The 15,135-nt window shown below is 47.3% G+C and overlaps 1 protein-coding gene across 3 annotated transcripts in view; it reads left to right on the forward strand.

Moving 5' to 3' along the window:
* Positions 1-15,135, forward strand: part of NAV2 (neuron navigator 2) — a 393,794-nt gene that overhangs the window by 230,040 nt on the left and 148,619 nt on the right. For all 3 annotated transcript variants that reach the window (XM_065881976.1, XM_065881977.1, XM_065881978.1), the window contains 3 exons: positions 2,329-2,441; positions 8,233-8,341; positions 10,808-11,197. In XM_065881976.1, coding sequence (XP_065738048.1) covers positions 2,329-2,441; positions 8,233-8,341; positions 10,808-11,197 — 612 coding nt within the window. The remainder of the gene's footprint in view (positions 1-2,328; positions 2,442-8,232; positions 8,342-10,807; positions 11,198-15,135) is intronic.

A 15,135-nucleotide genomic window follows, 5' to 3' on the forward strand; every position in this document is an offset into this window, starting at 1 on the left:
CAAGGGAAGAAAAGGAAGATAAATCACCTTTGAAAAATAACTCTGAATGAATCATGGTTACCGATTCAGAAGGCACACTGGACACCTCTATTGCTTTACACTCTACTGCTTTTATGTTGTCTCACCTGTGATTTTTGTAGCAGCCAGGGGAGGTCGCTGCCGTAATCCCCGCTTGAGGGCCAGACGCTCAACGAGGTGCAGTGAGTTACTGAGATGTGCGTGGCTATCAAGTTACAGACTCCACACTGCAGCCAGCTCACTGTTCAGACTCCAAGTCTAATGTTCCTCCTAGCACCCAGCATCGTTCTACACTTAAAAACTTCTCTTTATCCGTTCAGGACACCCTGCCTGAGTGCCTGCTTGGCATGTGAGTTGGAACAGATCGTGTTCTCATGTTCACGCATCAAAAGAGCCAGTCTTAGCCTTCAGAGAGCTCTTAATCTAGTGTAGGAAAGATTTATCCATTAGATCGTATTGTAATAATCAGGAGAATAGAGACGCACAAGGGGTGGAGCCATCTGCTGGCCAAGGACTGGGGAAGGCTTCCAGGCCAAGATGACATGGGGACTGCGCCTGAAAGGTAGATTAGGAGCAAACTAAGGAGGAAAGAGGAAAAGAGCCCTTAGGCAGAGGGCACAATGACCACAAAGACAAAACTTAAGGACAGGGTATGATCTGGGAATGGAGAGAAGCCACATGTGGGTGAAGCACAGGGCAGGCCTGTGTGTAAAGGGCAAGAGCGGTAGGAGACAGGGCTGGAAAGGAAGGAAGGAAGAATCCCACGATGTAGGGCACCTTCCATCACAATTAGGACTTTAGACCTTATTCTGTGGGCAGCGGGAAACCATCGGAGCCCTTTCATCAGAAGGTGACAGGATCACATCGGCATCACCGAGATCAGTGCAGGACAGAATGGGGCGTGGACCAGACCTAGGAACAGTCTAGAACAGAAGTCACGGTTCACGTGCCTGCTTGGGTCCACAAGGTAATGCAAATGAGTGGTTCAGGGTGAGTGGGACTCTGGTAGAGGGAACCCCACGCCTCTCTAGAGGGGGCCGCCACCACTTGTCACCAGCAGGTGGCGCCCTGCAAGAACGTGAGCTCAGTCCTTCCAAACTTGTTTCTACTGGGAGAAGGCAGAAATCCGGAATTTCTGTGAAATCTCCCGATTTTTAAATGTGGAAATGAATTCAGAAGCTTAAAAAAAAATACTGTGGAGACCAATAAGAATCAGTCTGTGGGCTGCTTTCTGTACATGGCTGTCGCTGGCAACCTCTAGTCTGGAGGCAGCGTACCTGTTCACAGAGCGCTTCTAGGGCCTGGGCAGAGATGGCGAGAGCTTGGATTCTGGACAAGGGAAGGAGAGGAACACTGAGAGCGTGAAAATCCTTTAAAGGTCGAGATGGCGGGAATGGGGAACCGATGGTATCGGTAGGAGGGCAAAGTGGGGAGCGTGGATGGGTGATGTGGGGTTATCAGTACGCGTCCACCACAGTCTGTTTTAGACAGTTCACAATGCTGGCAAACACTTTCTTCACAGGGAGTGAAATCTGGTTGAACCAGCTCAGGATGCTAATGAATTAGTAACGTTACGCCCATGGTTATGTGTCTGAGTATAATTATATGTTTGTGTGGCACGCCAAAATATTCAGAGGTAATTGTGGCAAGAGCACATGGCATGAAGCAGTTGCCTCGATTTGCTTGACAGAAAAGGGCATGGAGAAGGTTTGGGGAAGTACAGAGTTCAGTCAGGTGTTGAAGTAATGATCAACGAGACCTTTCATCTCAGAAGCTCTGAGCTCTGAATCAGACCTAGAGGACAAACACACCTGCCTGCTACCCACTCCTCACTGGTTGTACGGTCATCTTTCCAGAGACGGCCGTGTCAGGAGGATCTGGAGGGGCCCTGGGGGCTGTCAGTGGAGTCATGGAGTCATCTTCAGGCTTGGCTTGCCGGCATCGCTGGTTACTTAGAAGTGGTTCTTCGGCACATGTTAAACAATCCAAACCATCCAGTACTCGCCAGCATTTTCCTGGCTAGACCTAGCTCCCCGAAGGGGATGCAGAGAAGCGTTCTTCAGTGAAGGATTGCAGACCCTCCATTTGGGTGATGAATATTTCATCTTTTACAGTTCGGTGGCTCTCTCTGTTTCTAGGACCTTGCTCCACGTGCACCAGTGAATTATTTAGCGTCCGTCTGCTGGTCCGCTCTGTTCTAATGCTTCTTGCCGAAGGAGGGGATAGTCGGGGCTGTGGTCGGGGCACAGTGGTCCGGATGTGCTAGTTATCCCTTGTGACAAGTGTGTCTGCTCTGGTTTGTGTGTGAAGGTCCCAGACAGACACCGAAGGGAATGTTACTGCCGAGTCCAGCTCAGGGGGTGTGACCGTGGAGCCGAGCCACTACACCAAGAGTGGACAGCCTGCCCTGGAGGAACTCACTGGTGAGTTTGGCGCCTGGAAATTCCGTGTCTCTTGGTGGTGAGGCCTCCCGTGCAACCATCTGCTGGAAGGTCCCGAACCCAGCTTGATGTGAAGTTGCTTCACTGTTGCCTTGATTGATGAGCCAGACAAACTGATTGTCTGTCTTACTACCTTCCTTCTCTTTCTTCTCCTTTTCTCATGATCTATTCCCTCCTCCCCAGAATTGTAAATAAGTCTTTTACCTGTTGGCCATTCTGTTTTTTGTTTTTTGTTTTTTTTTTTTTTTTTGCGGTACGCGGGCCTCTCACTGTTGCGGCCTCTCCCTTTGCGGAGCACAGGCTCCGGACGCGCTGGCTCAGCGGCCATGGCTCACGGGCCCAGCCGCTCCGCGGCATGTGGGATCTTCCCGGACCTGGGCACGAACCCGTGTCCCCTGCATCGGCAGGCGGACTCTCAACCACTGTGCCACCAGGGAAGCCCTGTTCTGTTTTAAGGTTTGCTCCTCTTCAGTCACGTAGGGGCTCTGGGCTGCTCGGATACTTCACTTTGAATCTCCTTGTTCACTCTTCGGATAGAGTTGCCTTACAAAAAGACTTGGAACTCTAAAATGTATTGACTTTTTCAAATTTCCTTTAAGAAGCACCGATTGAAAATTGTTCTGAGCACCCTCGGAACAGTTGGAAAGAAGATTTCAGCGTGCTTCTTTTACCAAAAACAAAAAAAAATCTAAATTTTATTTAAATATAACCCAGACAAGGATGATTAAAGGGATATTATATCACATAAAAACATAAAATCTGCAATCGTCATATAGTTAATTCCACAATTATTTATTAGTGTTATACTGTCACATTCTTAATTTAAAGAAAACAAGGTAGCATCAGAATTAGAATTCCTACTGCAGTGTCTTCTGAGCTACCACCTTCTCTGTCCCTTGTCCCCCCTTCCCAGCTCTGTGCCCTGGGTTCCAGCAACTTCTAACCGGGGAAGGGAGTGGTAAACCACGTATTTAGCAGTGGCTGAGTTATTCTTCGCATATCTTACCACTTCCAGAGTTGGGTTAAAAATTGAATCCATGTTTAAAATCCATTTATTAGACTAATTATCCATGACCCCACCATATTAATAGCCACATTACAGCGGTGGAGTTGGTCTGCAGCCCACATGATCAACTCTTATACCCGTGTGCCCATTAGCTCTGAGTATTAATTTCAGAGGATCTGAGTGATTTCTCTCTTCTCTTCTGGTTCTGCTGCCTGGGCACTGTGATGGGGCAGAGAGGTTTCAGGCCATTCGTAAATGATCCATCTTACAGTGGTTTAGGGCCCCATTTAGTGGTTTGGGATTGATTTTATGTTTCCTTCTCTCCCAGGTTTTAGCTCCCCTGCCTATGAGGACACGGATAGTGCAGGAAAAGGGCCAGCTCTCAGGAGAAGGATGTGGAGTTTAATTACTACTCAGGTCTCCACACACATTCCAGATTGTGTTCGTATGTGCACGCATCAAAAGAGCCAGGCCGGTGATTCAGAGGCCGGCATGGATCAGATGTGTGACTCGTGGAGGAGTGTGCAGTCGTGGCAGACATTTGGGCTCAGTGAAATTCACATCTGAAAAGCAAAAGCGGCAGCCGGAAAACATTCCACATAACAGTTAAATTTCACAGGGGCAGATGGCAGCCTGTGATCTTTTTACTCCTTTATCTTTTTCTCCCCATGTCTCCTGTGCATCAGGACAGTAAACCAAGTGAGAGCTCAGAAAGCCTGAGATGCTGTCGGTTTGGGGACCAGAACTGTGCAGCCAGTCATGCCTGATCAAGCCCCCTTTGGTGTAAAGTCAGAAGATGTTAGTTGCTAAGGAAAATATCTGAATTAGGGTGACTTGTCTTTACATTCAAGTAGTGGAACTCACATGAGCGGCTGTAACACATGCGGCTGTACGGTTAATAATTTTATGGAGACACTACATAGTAGCTTGTATGTATGAGGTTGAATTCAGCTTATGTACAGCCGATCCCTTGAAATGACAACAAACGGGTGTATTTAGGAATGGACACTTATGAGACTATTTGATCAATTGCTAAGTTCCTCCCCTTACTTACGCAAGTAGGTGGATTTTCCCATGGTGCTCTGTCATTTACATAGCGTTACACGCGAGTCCTGCATCTCAGATTGTAACGTTAGAAGGAACAACGTCCGCTTATTATCCAGTCCGTGAATCCCTTCGATCATTCATTGATGAATTGTCTTTCAGTCTCTGCTGGAATACTTCTTGTGACGGAAAGTCTATTCCTTCATGAGGCAGCCCTTCCATATTTTATTGGCGTTAAGTAGTAATAGAGTCTTTTATCCTTACCTTTCTAAATCACTGGATATAATCCAGCCTCACGGATAATTTCCATTCTTTTCCATATAGCAGCGTGTCCCTTAGCCTCCCTCTTCCAAGTAAAAATCCCCGGTTCCATCCATGTTCCTCATGTAACACCCTGGTATCCTCACCTCTGCTCTGTTCGGTCGGAATATGGTGTTCTCTCCATCATGGCCAGTGGTTTGAGGGAGGACCGCCCTTGGTCGATGCAGGAGAGCCACAGGTAGACATGGAATAGTTCATTCAGTTTCTAATCTCTCTGTATACGGGCTTTAAGGGCCCAGCCATTTCCACCAGGGCACGGCTGTGTGTTTATTTTGTTCAGGCTATGGGTTGGTAGGGAGATCTTACATTAGGGCCATCTTCCAAGCAGGTAGAATTGGCAGTTCAGAACGTGATCACCTGAGCAAGGCAGGTGGGTTACTGATTTGTGTTTCTACGTTGCTCTTGGAATCTGTGTATGTAGTGTTCCGAGAGGAGCAGATGTTTCCTAGTGGGACCCCTCAGAGGGACACGGGACACTCAGATTCAACGAGCCCTCATTTTATGCCAGGCATATCATGTGTCATCTCATCTGATCCTCCTAACCTTGAGGGGGAAGGGGTTTTATCCCCATTTGACAAATGACATGTAGAGAGAATAAATGACTTGCCCGAGGTCAAGTGGCTATTAAGTGGCAGTGCCGTGATTCAAACCTTTACCTGTTGGAATGCAAAAGCTATCCTTTTTCTTCAGCCCTACGTTGACCAAACATCTTGTGGACAATAAATATTTCTTGAGCATCTATAGATTTGCGTGGGGTTATCAAAAATAAAGGTGAGACACCACTCCACATCAAAGATCTTTGAATTTCTAAAGGAGAGTTAACAGGCAAATGTGTCATTCATAGAGACATGGATAAATGCAGGCGTACCTTGGAGATATTGCAGGTTTGGTTCCAGACCACTGCAGTAAAGCAAATATTGCAGTAATGCAAGACACACAGAGTTTCTGGCTTCCCAGTGCATATAAAAGCTCTGTTTACACTACACTGTAGCCTGTTAAGTGTGCGGTAGCATTATGTCTAAAGAAAACAATGTACAGGACTTCCGTGGTGGCGCAGTGGTTAAGAATCCGCCTGCCAATGCAGGAGACACGGGTTCGAGCCCTGGTCCGGGAAGATCCCACATGCCACAGAGCAACTAAGCCCGTGCACCACAACTACTGAGCCTGCGCTCTAGAGCCCGTGAGCCACAACTACTGAACCCACGTGCCACAACTACTGAAGTCCACGCTTCTAGAGCCTGTGCTCCACAGCAAGAGAAGCCACTGCACTGAGAAGCCCACGCACGGCAACCAAGAGTAGCCCCCGCTCGCCGCAACTAGAGAAAGCCCGTGTGCAGCAACGAAGACCCAACTCAGCCACAAATAAATTAATTAAAAAGAGAAAAGGAAACAATATGCATAACTGAAAAATACTTTATTGCTAAAAAAGGCTAACCATCATCTGAGCCTTCAGTGAGTCATAATTTTTTTGCTGGTGGAGGGTTTGAAATTTTGGGAGAATTACCAAAATGTGACACAGAGACACAAAGTGAGCAAATGCTGTTGGAAAAATGGCACTGATAGGGCTTGCTTGACGCAGGGTTGCCACAAACCTTCAATGCCCACGAAGCACAAAAAGTGAAGCACGATAAACAAGGTATGCCTGTAAATATAGTTTTTATACTGTTGTGTGTGATTAAGTTAATTAATGAAGGTAACTTGAAAACTGGTGCCTAGACTTAGCTTCATAATAAATGTTCCCTGCAGGGCCTGGAGCTATCCAAAGGATCAGTACCTTTTTGGCAGCCTTTACACAGATAAAATGTGGTCAGACTGGCAGTAAAAGATATTTAATTGATGGCCCAGGAGATAGATGCAATTACATTCCTCCACGGCCGTTAGGGGAAGGTAAAATAGATATTCATCACTGCTTTTGCTTAAAAACACATACATATATATATATATGTATTTCAAAGAATTGGATGGCAAATGCAGGTTTGACCACGTTTTAGATAAGACAAAAATGCCTTCCAAATTTCTGTTGGTTAGAAGTGGGAAGAAAATTGAAAACACTGGCATTTTCAAGGGTAGAGAGTTTGCCATAGCAGGTTATCTCCATATAATCATTCCTTTAGTCCATTCCCCAGCCTCCAGGCACCACCATGCTGAGAATAATCTAAGATCATCTGTCTCAGAAGGAAAGTTAATTCTGACATTTCTTATAGAAATGTCTATAAGAAATGCCTGTTGCACTATTAATGACAGTTGCTGGAAGTTCTGCTTGGTGTCTGCTCTCTATCCCACTTGCTGCTGCCCATGTGTACTGTGTTCTATATAGAGATTTCTTTAGAAATATTGCTGAGCACTTGAAATAATCATCAGCTTTTAAAGACCCTTGGTTGTGGTCTTCTCAGCCCTCCTGAAATGACTCTGAGGGAACGACACGTGATTCCTTTAATCAGTATTTTAGTTATTTGGCTTTTCCTCTCCCCCTACAAGCAGCCCAAGCTAAACAAAATAGCCAGACAACCCAAAGCGAGGCTTCCCTGAGAGGGGACATGGCTTCCTAGCTTGTGTGTAGCCTGTTTCTCCTGGGATGTTTGTGCCAACTTGACCTCTCCGGGCCAGGTATTTGGTGGGAAATGTTGCCCAGGGAATAGAAGTCCCTTATCCCCCAGAGAGAAGCCTGAATCTTCTCGAATGATCCCCGCTCTGCAGCACCAGCTGGCGTGAGTTGAGTGCTTTTGGTGGGTGCTGCGCTCAGGGATCTCCATTTAGTCCCTACAACAGTCCTTTGAGGTCAGCACTGTCACTGTCTTCGTCTAGGACCGCGGAATCTGAAGGATGGAGAGAGAGGGTCAGCACCTATCCCGTGACCACTCAGCCAGCGGGTTAAAGGAGCCAGCATTCGAGATGACATAACAAATCGAACAAAGAAAAAGGCAAACCTCTCTCTGGAGGAATATTCATGATCAATAAGTGCAGATCATTTAGCCACTACAAATTAACCATCTGTAATGTCAGGCCAATAGACAGCAGCACCTGTCACCCGTGGGTGAGAAAACCAAAGGTCCTTCCTGGGCAGGAGTCAGACCTAATGTGTTCGTGGCTTTATTGGAGACAGTGTGAAAACGTGTTTGTCTCAGACTCGGCACTTTGCTTTTCCCACGGCTAGACTTCACCTGTTGCTGGAGGGACCTGCAGGGAGAAGAAAGACCTCTCTCTCTCTTTAGATTTAACACCTTCCTTTGGGCACCTGTGCATTTATTCATTCATGCATTCATTCTGAAATCCTTTTCGAGCGCCCGTGGTGAACCAGGCCCTGAGCAGGAAACGTGGTTTTGGTCACAGGCACAGTTGCTGTTCCCAAGAATCTCCCCATCTATCTGAGAACTAAAATAGCTTTAACCTTTGTCTCTCCAGGGGAAGATCCCGAGGCTCGGCGACTGCGGACGGTGAAGAACATCGCTGATCTGCGGCAGAATTTGGAGGAGACCATGTCCAGTTTACGGGGAACTCAGGTTACACACAGGTATCTAGAGCGTGAGTCACTTTCCTGAACCAGCTAGTAACTTGGTTTTCACATGGCCGTTCCTGCCACGGTGTGTTCTCGCCACTAGCCTAGTGATTTGGTTAATAACGGAATAAATAACCTTGATCACCAAATGTGCTGGAATTCACCAAGAATGCCATACAGCATGCAGAAGTGTCAAGAGCAAAAATCCGTGGAGACAGATTCCTCCCCAAAGCAGAAGGTTGCTAAATCCATTCCACAGAGGATGTTGCAGAGCAGCTGCATTTAAATTTCCCTTTGCTTGCTTTTCCCAAAACGATATAATATTATACTGTTGAAACGAGCAGGTGAACTGTGTTTGACCTGTGTGATAAAGTGAATAACTCGAATTCCTACCCGGTCTTCTGATTCCCCAAGCACTCTGTAACGTTGTTAGTCATGCACGTGTATAAAACACGTACAGAAATATTTATAAAAACGTAGGACCATGTTTAAACCATGATTTCGTTAGATGAACTCTAGGATTACACTGGAAACATTTATCAGTTTCTTTTCATTGTTGAGCAAGAAGGGGAAGAGGGTGCAGCCCTGGGACGTCCTTCGTGATTTGGGCAGAACCAACTTTTATGCTTTGTGTTCGGCCTTGATGATCGAGGTAAAGTCCCGGTTACCCCTGTGAGCTCCCGGGTCCGGGGGGTCTCCCCTGCTTCTCCAATTTCAGTCTCTTTGATAAATGAATACAGCAAGGAGACTGCTGGGCTCCTCCACGGCCAGCAGCTTTGGCAGATTGGGGTTAAGCACTGTGGGTTCTTAAACAAGACCAGGGCCCGAACCTTAGGAGTTCCCAGTATAAGGAAAGTCAGGCAGGCTGCTTCCAGGATCAGAGGGAAACAAAAACAGATGAGGCACCAAATTGATTCTCCCAGAGCCAAGTCGACTGGGGGTGGCTGGTGATGGCATGGAACCAGGTGCTGGACCCTGCGACTCTTGATTAGCTAAGAAGCATCCCTCTTTCCACCATCATCATTGAAACTGATTAAATGTAGGTTACAGCAGTTTCGTGGATTTCTTGGCTTGGGCTAGGATGGTGATCATGACAGGAGGGAAATCTTCCATGCTTTCTTCTGCAGGAAAGACTCGCTGTCTCTGCTTAGTAAAGAGACCCCAGCGTGTCTCTGCATCTTGATGGTGTGACGAGACCTGCAGGGCTGGAAAGACAGTGGACTGACTGCAAAAGAGTCTTCGGAGGGCCAGGGACGCGCTCCATCCCCTGGCAGTTTCAGACTCAGCTAGTTTCATGGGTCTCAAGCCCAGGCATCTACCACTCTTTTCTGGCCTTTTGCCCCCAAAGTTTGTCATTTTGGACAAAAGGTGGGAGAAGCAGAAGTGCGTGTGTTTAGCGGGGGCGGGGGGGGGGATAGCTATTACAGGGTTAGAAAATCAGGGCCCTCCCCACCTTCACAGTCTGGAGAGAGCTGAGGATGTGAAAGTGGGATCTTAGGACCTTGGGAGTGGATGGGTACATCCTGCCTTTAGGAAAAGTGAGCTGAGATGCAGCATCCTAGGATGAATAGGCACACAGCTACCCTTATGCCCCATTGTTATCAGTCCAGAGTTTTCTACTTCCTTTCCTGGGTTGGAAAGAAGATTCCAGAAGTTAAGATTGTTCATTTAAAGTAATTGTTAGGGGGTATCTTGTACCATGTTTTAGGGGAAGAATCTGTGCTGGGCTTCTCAGGATGTCACGTAGATGTGCAGCGTGGTCTCCATTTTTAACAGAGCTACACTGGGTGATATGTTGGTACCTTATTTTTTTTTTAACTTATTTATTTTATTTTTGGCTGCATTGGGTCTGTGTTGCTGTGTGCGGGCCTCCTCTAGTTGCAGTGAGCGGAGGCTACTCTTTGTTGTGGTGCATGGGCTTCTCATTGCGGTGGCTTCTCTTGTTGCAGAGCACGGGCTCTAAGCGCGTGGGCTTCAGGAGTTGTGGGTCGCGGGCTCTAGAGCGCAGGCTCAGTAGTTGTGGCTCACGGGCTTAGTTGCTCCGCGGCATGTGGGATCTTCCCGGACCAGGGCTTGAACCCATGTCCCCTGCATTGGCAGATGGATTTTTTTTTTTTTTTTTTGCGTTACGTGGGCCTCTCACTGTTGTGGCCTCTCCCGTTGCGGAGCGCAGGCTCAGCGGCCATGGCTCACGGGCCCAGCCGCTCTGCGGCATGTGGGATCTTCCCGGAGTGGGGCACGAACCCGTGTCCCCTGCATCGGCAGGCGGACTCTCAACCATTGCGCCACCAGGGAAGCCAGGCAGATGGATTCTTAACCACTGCGCCACCAGGGAAGCCCAGTACCTTATTTTTTGATCCTCTTTTGTATATGGGAAGTATTTCATAATTCTAAAAAAAAAAAAAAAATGAAAGAGAATGTGAACTGCAAAGACTACTAGGCATATTGGGGTCTAAACCAAAGCCGGTTTTATGTTTTTAGCACATTGGAAACCACGTTTGACACCAATGTCACCACGGAGATCAGCGGACGCGGTATCCTCAGCTTGACGGGCAGGCCCACCCCCCTGTCCTGGAGGCTCGGCCAGTCCAGCCCTCGGCTGCAGGCGGGAGACGCCCCCTCGATGGGCAACGGGTACCCGCCCCGAGCCAACGCCAGCCGCTTCATCAACACCGAGTCGGGCCGCTACATGTACTCTGCCCCCCTGCGGAGGCAGCTGGCCTCCAGGGGCAGCAGCGTCTGCCACGGGGACGTCTCGGACAAGGCAGGAGATGAGATGGACTTGGAGAGCATCAGCATGGACGCCCCCGGCTACATGAGCGACGGGGACGTTCTGAGCAAGAACGTGCGGGCGGACGACATCACGAGCGGGTGAGTACCTGGGCCGCCTCTCTTTTCACGGAGGAGGGGAGGCGTGGCCCCTGCCTTCTCTTCTGCGGGACTTATTGAGGTTCTCTGGGGGAGAGCAAACTGCCTTCCTCACGTCCTGTTCATTTTTTTTTTTTTTTTTTTTTTTTTTTGCCGTACACGGGCCTCTCACTGCTGTGGCCTCTCCCGTTGCGGAGCACAGGCTCCGGACGCGCAGGCTTAGGGGCCATGGCTCACGGGCCCAGCCGCTCCGCGGCATGTGGGATCTTCCCGGACCAGGGCACGAACCCGCGTCCCCTGCATCGGCAGGCAGACGCTCAACCACTGCGCCACCAGGGAAGCCTGTCCTGTTCATTTTGAAGGCTGTGTGCCCTGGAGGGGAGCCTTCTGGGCCAAGAGACGCAGGACTTGGGCCGCAGTCCGGGCTTGGTAGTAACTCGCCGGGCAATTCCAGCCAGGCTCCACCGGCAGCCAGAGTGACACTTGACAACAAACCATGTTGTGTCAGTCCTTTAAACCAAACCTTATGCTTAGGATCGAATCCAGACTCCTGAGCCTGGCCTACCTGGCCTGCAGGATCTGGCCCTTACCTGCCTCTTAGAACTCATTGTCCTGTACTCCCCCTTGCTTCTGCCGCTGCAGCTGGTAATTCTTTCCCTCAGTCTCATCAAGCTCTTTCCTGCCTCAGGGCCTTTGCACCGTTTCTCTGCCTCGGTTCTGTTGCCCAGATCTATTCCCCTGGTTCCTTCTGGCTGCTCGGCTGGCATCTCTTTGGAGGGGCCCTCCTTGACCCTTCAACTTGAAGTCCTTTATGTGACCTGCCCCAGGCCTAGTTTCCATCACCGTGTCTTAGGCTCATTTGGAAGCTTATCGCTGTTTAAAATTATCCTGAGGATGGGTTTATATTTTATCGTTTCCCCGCCTGTTCCTGCTTACAACAACAAGCGCCATCATGCAGGGACTTGTCTGGCTTGCTCACCACTGAATCCTCAGTGCCTTGTACATGTGGGAGCTTATAAATGTTGCTGAATTGGTGAGCACGTGGCTCGATGGGTGAAGGAGACCCAACCTCCCTGTAACATGCGAAGTTGAGGCGAGTGATGAGATGATGTCTGAGCTGGGCCGTGACCACGTGTGGCCCAAGGCTTGGCTTCTTGTTTTTGCCACACTTCCAGATCACTGTGGAAGCTGAACGAGCCTCCGTTTGCTCCACTTTCTGTGAGTTCTTCATCTGTTAACCCGGCTTGCCCAGAAGCCCTTCAGGACCTTCCCCACCCCCGTCTAACATCCTAATAGGTAAAATTACAGGTAAAAAAATTAGGCATGCTGATCACGCCACTCATTTTCCTGAATGTAATGATCGAGAACCCCATGGGTGAGTCGATGTTTTCATAATTTTAACGATAGCTCATTATCCTACGATGTGCCAAGCACTGTGCCGGGTGCTTTATGTATATGTTATCTTCTTCTGTCCTCACAGCAGTCCTTTGATAGGTGATGTCATAATCCCCATCTTCTGGAGGAGTAAACTGAGGCTCAGGAAGGTTAAATAACTTGCCCAAGTAGTTAAGAAGCAGAGCCCAGGGCTAGTTCCTTAACCACCGAACTGCCCCATCGTGCCCAGCATTGGATTGCTGTGTTGAAATAGCACAGCTACTTGAGTTTATTTTAAAATTGTTTTGCTTAGTTCTACTAGAACTGTTCTTTCATTTAATTAGAAGCTCAGACATAGAGAGCTGCTTTGGCTTTTTTGCCTGTTACTTTTAGAACCATCCCATAGTGAAACCTTCAAAGACAGGAGCCACTAGACCCTTACGGAGTAACGCGTTTCTGCTATTATCCAAATGGCTGGGAAAGTTAATGGCCTGATAAATCAAATGGTCCAGCTAACTTAGAGCATCATTTTGTGTCTCTAGTTTTGCATGAACATGGAAACAGTAACATATACCTGTTACTAAAATTACATGTAATTTAATCTTTTATTATTCTTTAGAAGACCGTTGGTATTCAGCAGGGCCTCAGGGTTATCATTATCACTTCCCACTGTGATATACTACCAAAATACTTCGGGATTATTTTGAGGTTTTCATATTTTTTTAAGCAAGTTTATTCTCTTGTCAGGTCAGTCTCGTAATAAATGAAGATGTATTTATTTTTATGTACTACTGACAGTTTCCACAAGGTGGAGATATTGAAACACCGTAAACTGAACCTTAGTGATGTGACAGTGAGACATTCCTAGTTTCTTCAGCTCTTCAAACCAAAGCCTTTACCCCTGCTAAAAGGCACAGATGTTCACATTTCACTCTCTGCTTTGGGAAGCTTACATTTTTAGCAAGTGTAGATAAAAGTGTGGAAATGTAAGCAAACACCCAATTACTGAAATTGGAGAACTCTGGTCTGTTTCCAACTCCCCCCCCCAGCCCCACCAATTCCTTTTAATGTAGAAATTTACCTACACGATGAGGAGAGGCAGCCCAGATGGCATTGAGCACTCCTTCTAGTTGTGACATTCTAGAGTGCTAGTTTAGCATGACTCCACACTGGAAATACACGCGGGTTTCTGCTTTGAGGCCAAGGTATAGGTTTGCCTGTATGTGCAGAGTTCAGGGCACGCCGTTTAATATCCTCTGTACTCAATTCTTTTTCCTTTTATAAACATGACAAGGTTGTAGATATTGAATGACTGGTCATTTAGTCTGTACTTCAGAATCTGCCCAATAAGTCATATTGCTGAGGCAGTTGGTGTAGTGGAAAGAAAACAGACAGATACCGGACAAGCTTGAATCCCGTTCTGCCACTCGCAAACTCTGTAACGTTAAGCACGTCATTTAACTTCCCAAAGCCTCAAAGCACTACAGTTAATTTGGTTTTTAACCTTCTACAATTAGATTTCTCTTTGAGGTTGTATCTACTTAATGGCAAGTATCTGATAAAGACACACAGTTTTCAAACAGGGTTTAGGTGTCTTATCAACCTCAAAGGTCCCGGCGCTTGGAAACAATTGAAACGATTACAGTTTTCATCCAGACGTTTGTTTGGCCTAGTGGAAACAGCCTCGATGTATGAGTAATATATAAATCAGTATTGAGGCTCTTTGAGGAAAGTTCTCGTAAGAGTTTACAGCAAGTTTAGTTAGCAAGACTGAGGTGGAAGTAAATTCTAGTTTCTGAAAACGTATGGCCTCTGTTTTTAAAATGACAGTGGACCTCAGCTTGGTAGAACAGCTGTTTTTTGATGTCTCCGGCTCATTGTCTCCTTTGGATATGACTGCACGTGCACCTGTGTGTATCATTCAGTTCTCCCTGAGGTAGGGCTGAAGTTACTTGATTTCCTTGGAGTTTAGCTAAGGAACTAATGGCACACGGCTTTGGTCTGTGTGTGTGTGTATTTATTAAACCCTTCTGTCGCATTTAGTATGTGCCAGGCGTGTCTACGTACTGTGCAAGAAATCGTCTGACCTCACCACTTCATTTTATTAGATTGATAAATTGGGCTTCGGCTGTGGTTAGTGGAAAAGGAATTAAAGAAACAGACGAAGATGTCTCTTACCAAGTTTTGATCTGTGAAGCCAATCCGTCTACTCATCTAAAAATTCAGGGTGCCATATGGTATAGAGTGAAATTAAAGGGACAGACTTAGTGTCCATATGTTCGGAAAGATTTTTTTTTTTTCTTTTCAAAGGAGTCAGTGAGTTGTATAATGTTCCAAAGTATGAATATACCTCCCTTCCTGGAAAAGAAAAAAATGACCGTTCAAATTTAACATTAGAAGTTTCTCCGAGAGCCATTGATGGCTTCCCATTGCCTGTGGGAATAGATCTCAACTTCTTAACTGAACAAGGGAGGCTGTTTATGGTCTTTCCCTCAGCTGCCCTCCCGCCTCCACCCTGTCCACATCCCTCCTCACACACCCCAGCTCCCCAGTGCCCTAGGCTACAT

The sequence above is a fragment of the Phocoena phocoena genome, chromosome 8, assembly GCF_963924675.1.
Source record: "Phocoena phocoena chromosome 8, mPhoPho1.1, whole genome shotgun sequence".
NCBI classification, from domain to species: Eukaryota; Metazoa; Chordata; class Mammalia; order Artiodactyla; family Phocoenidae; genus Phocoena; species Phocoena phocoena.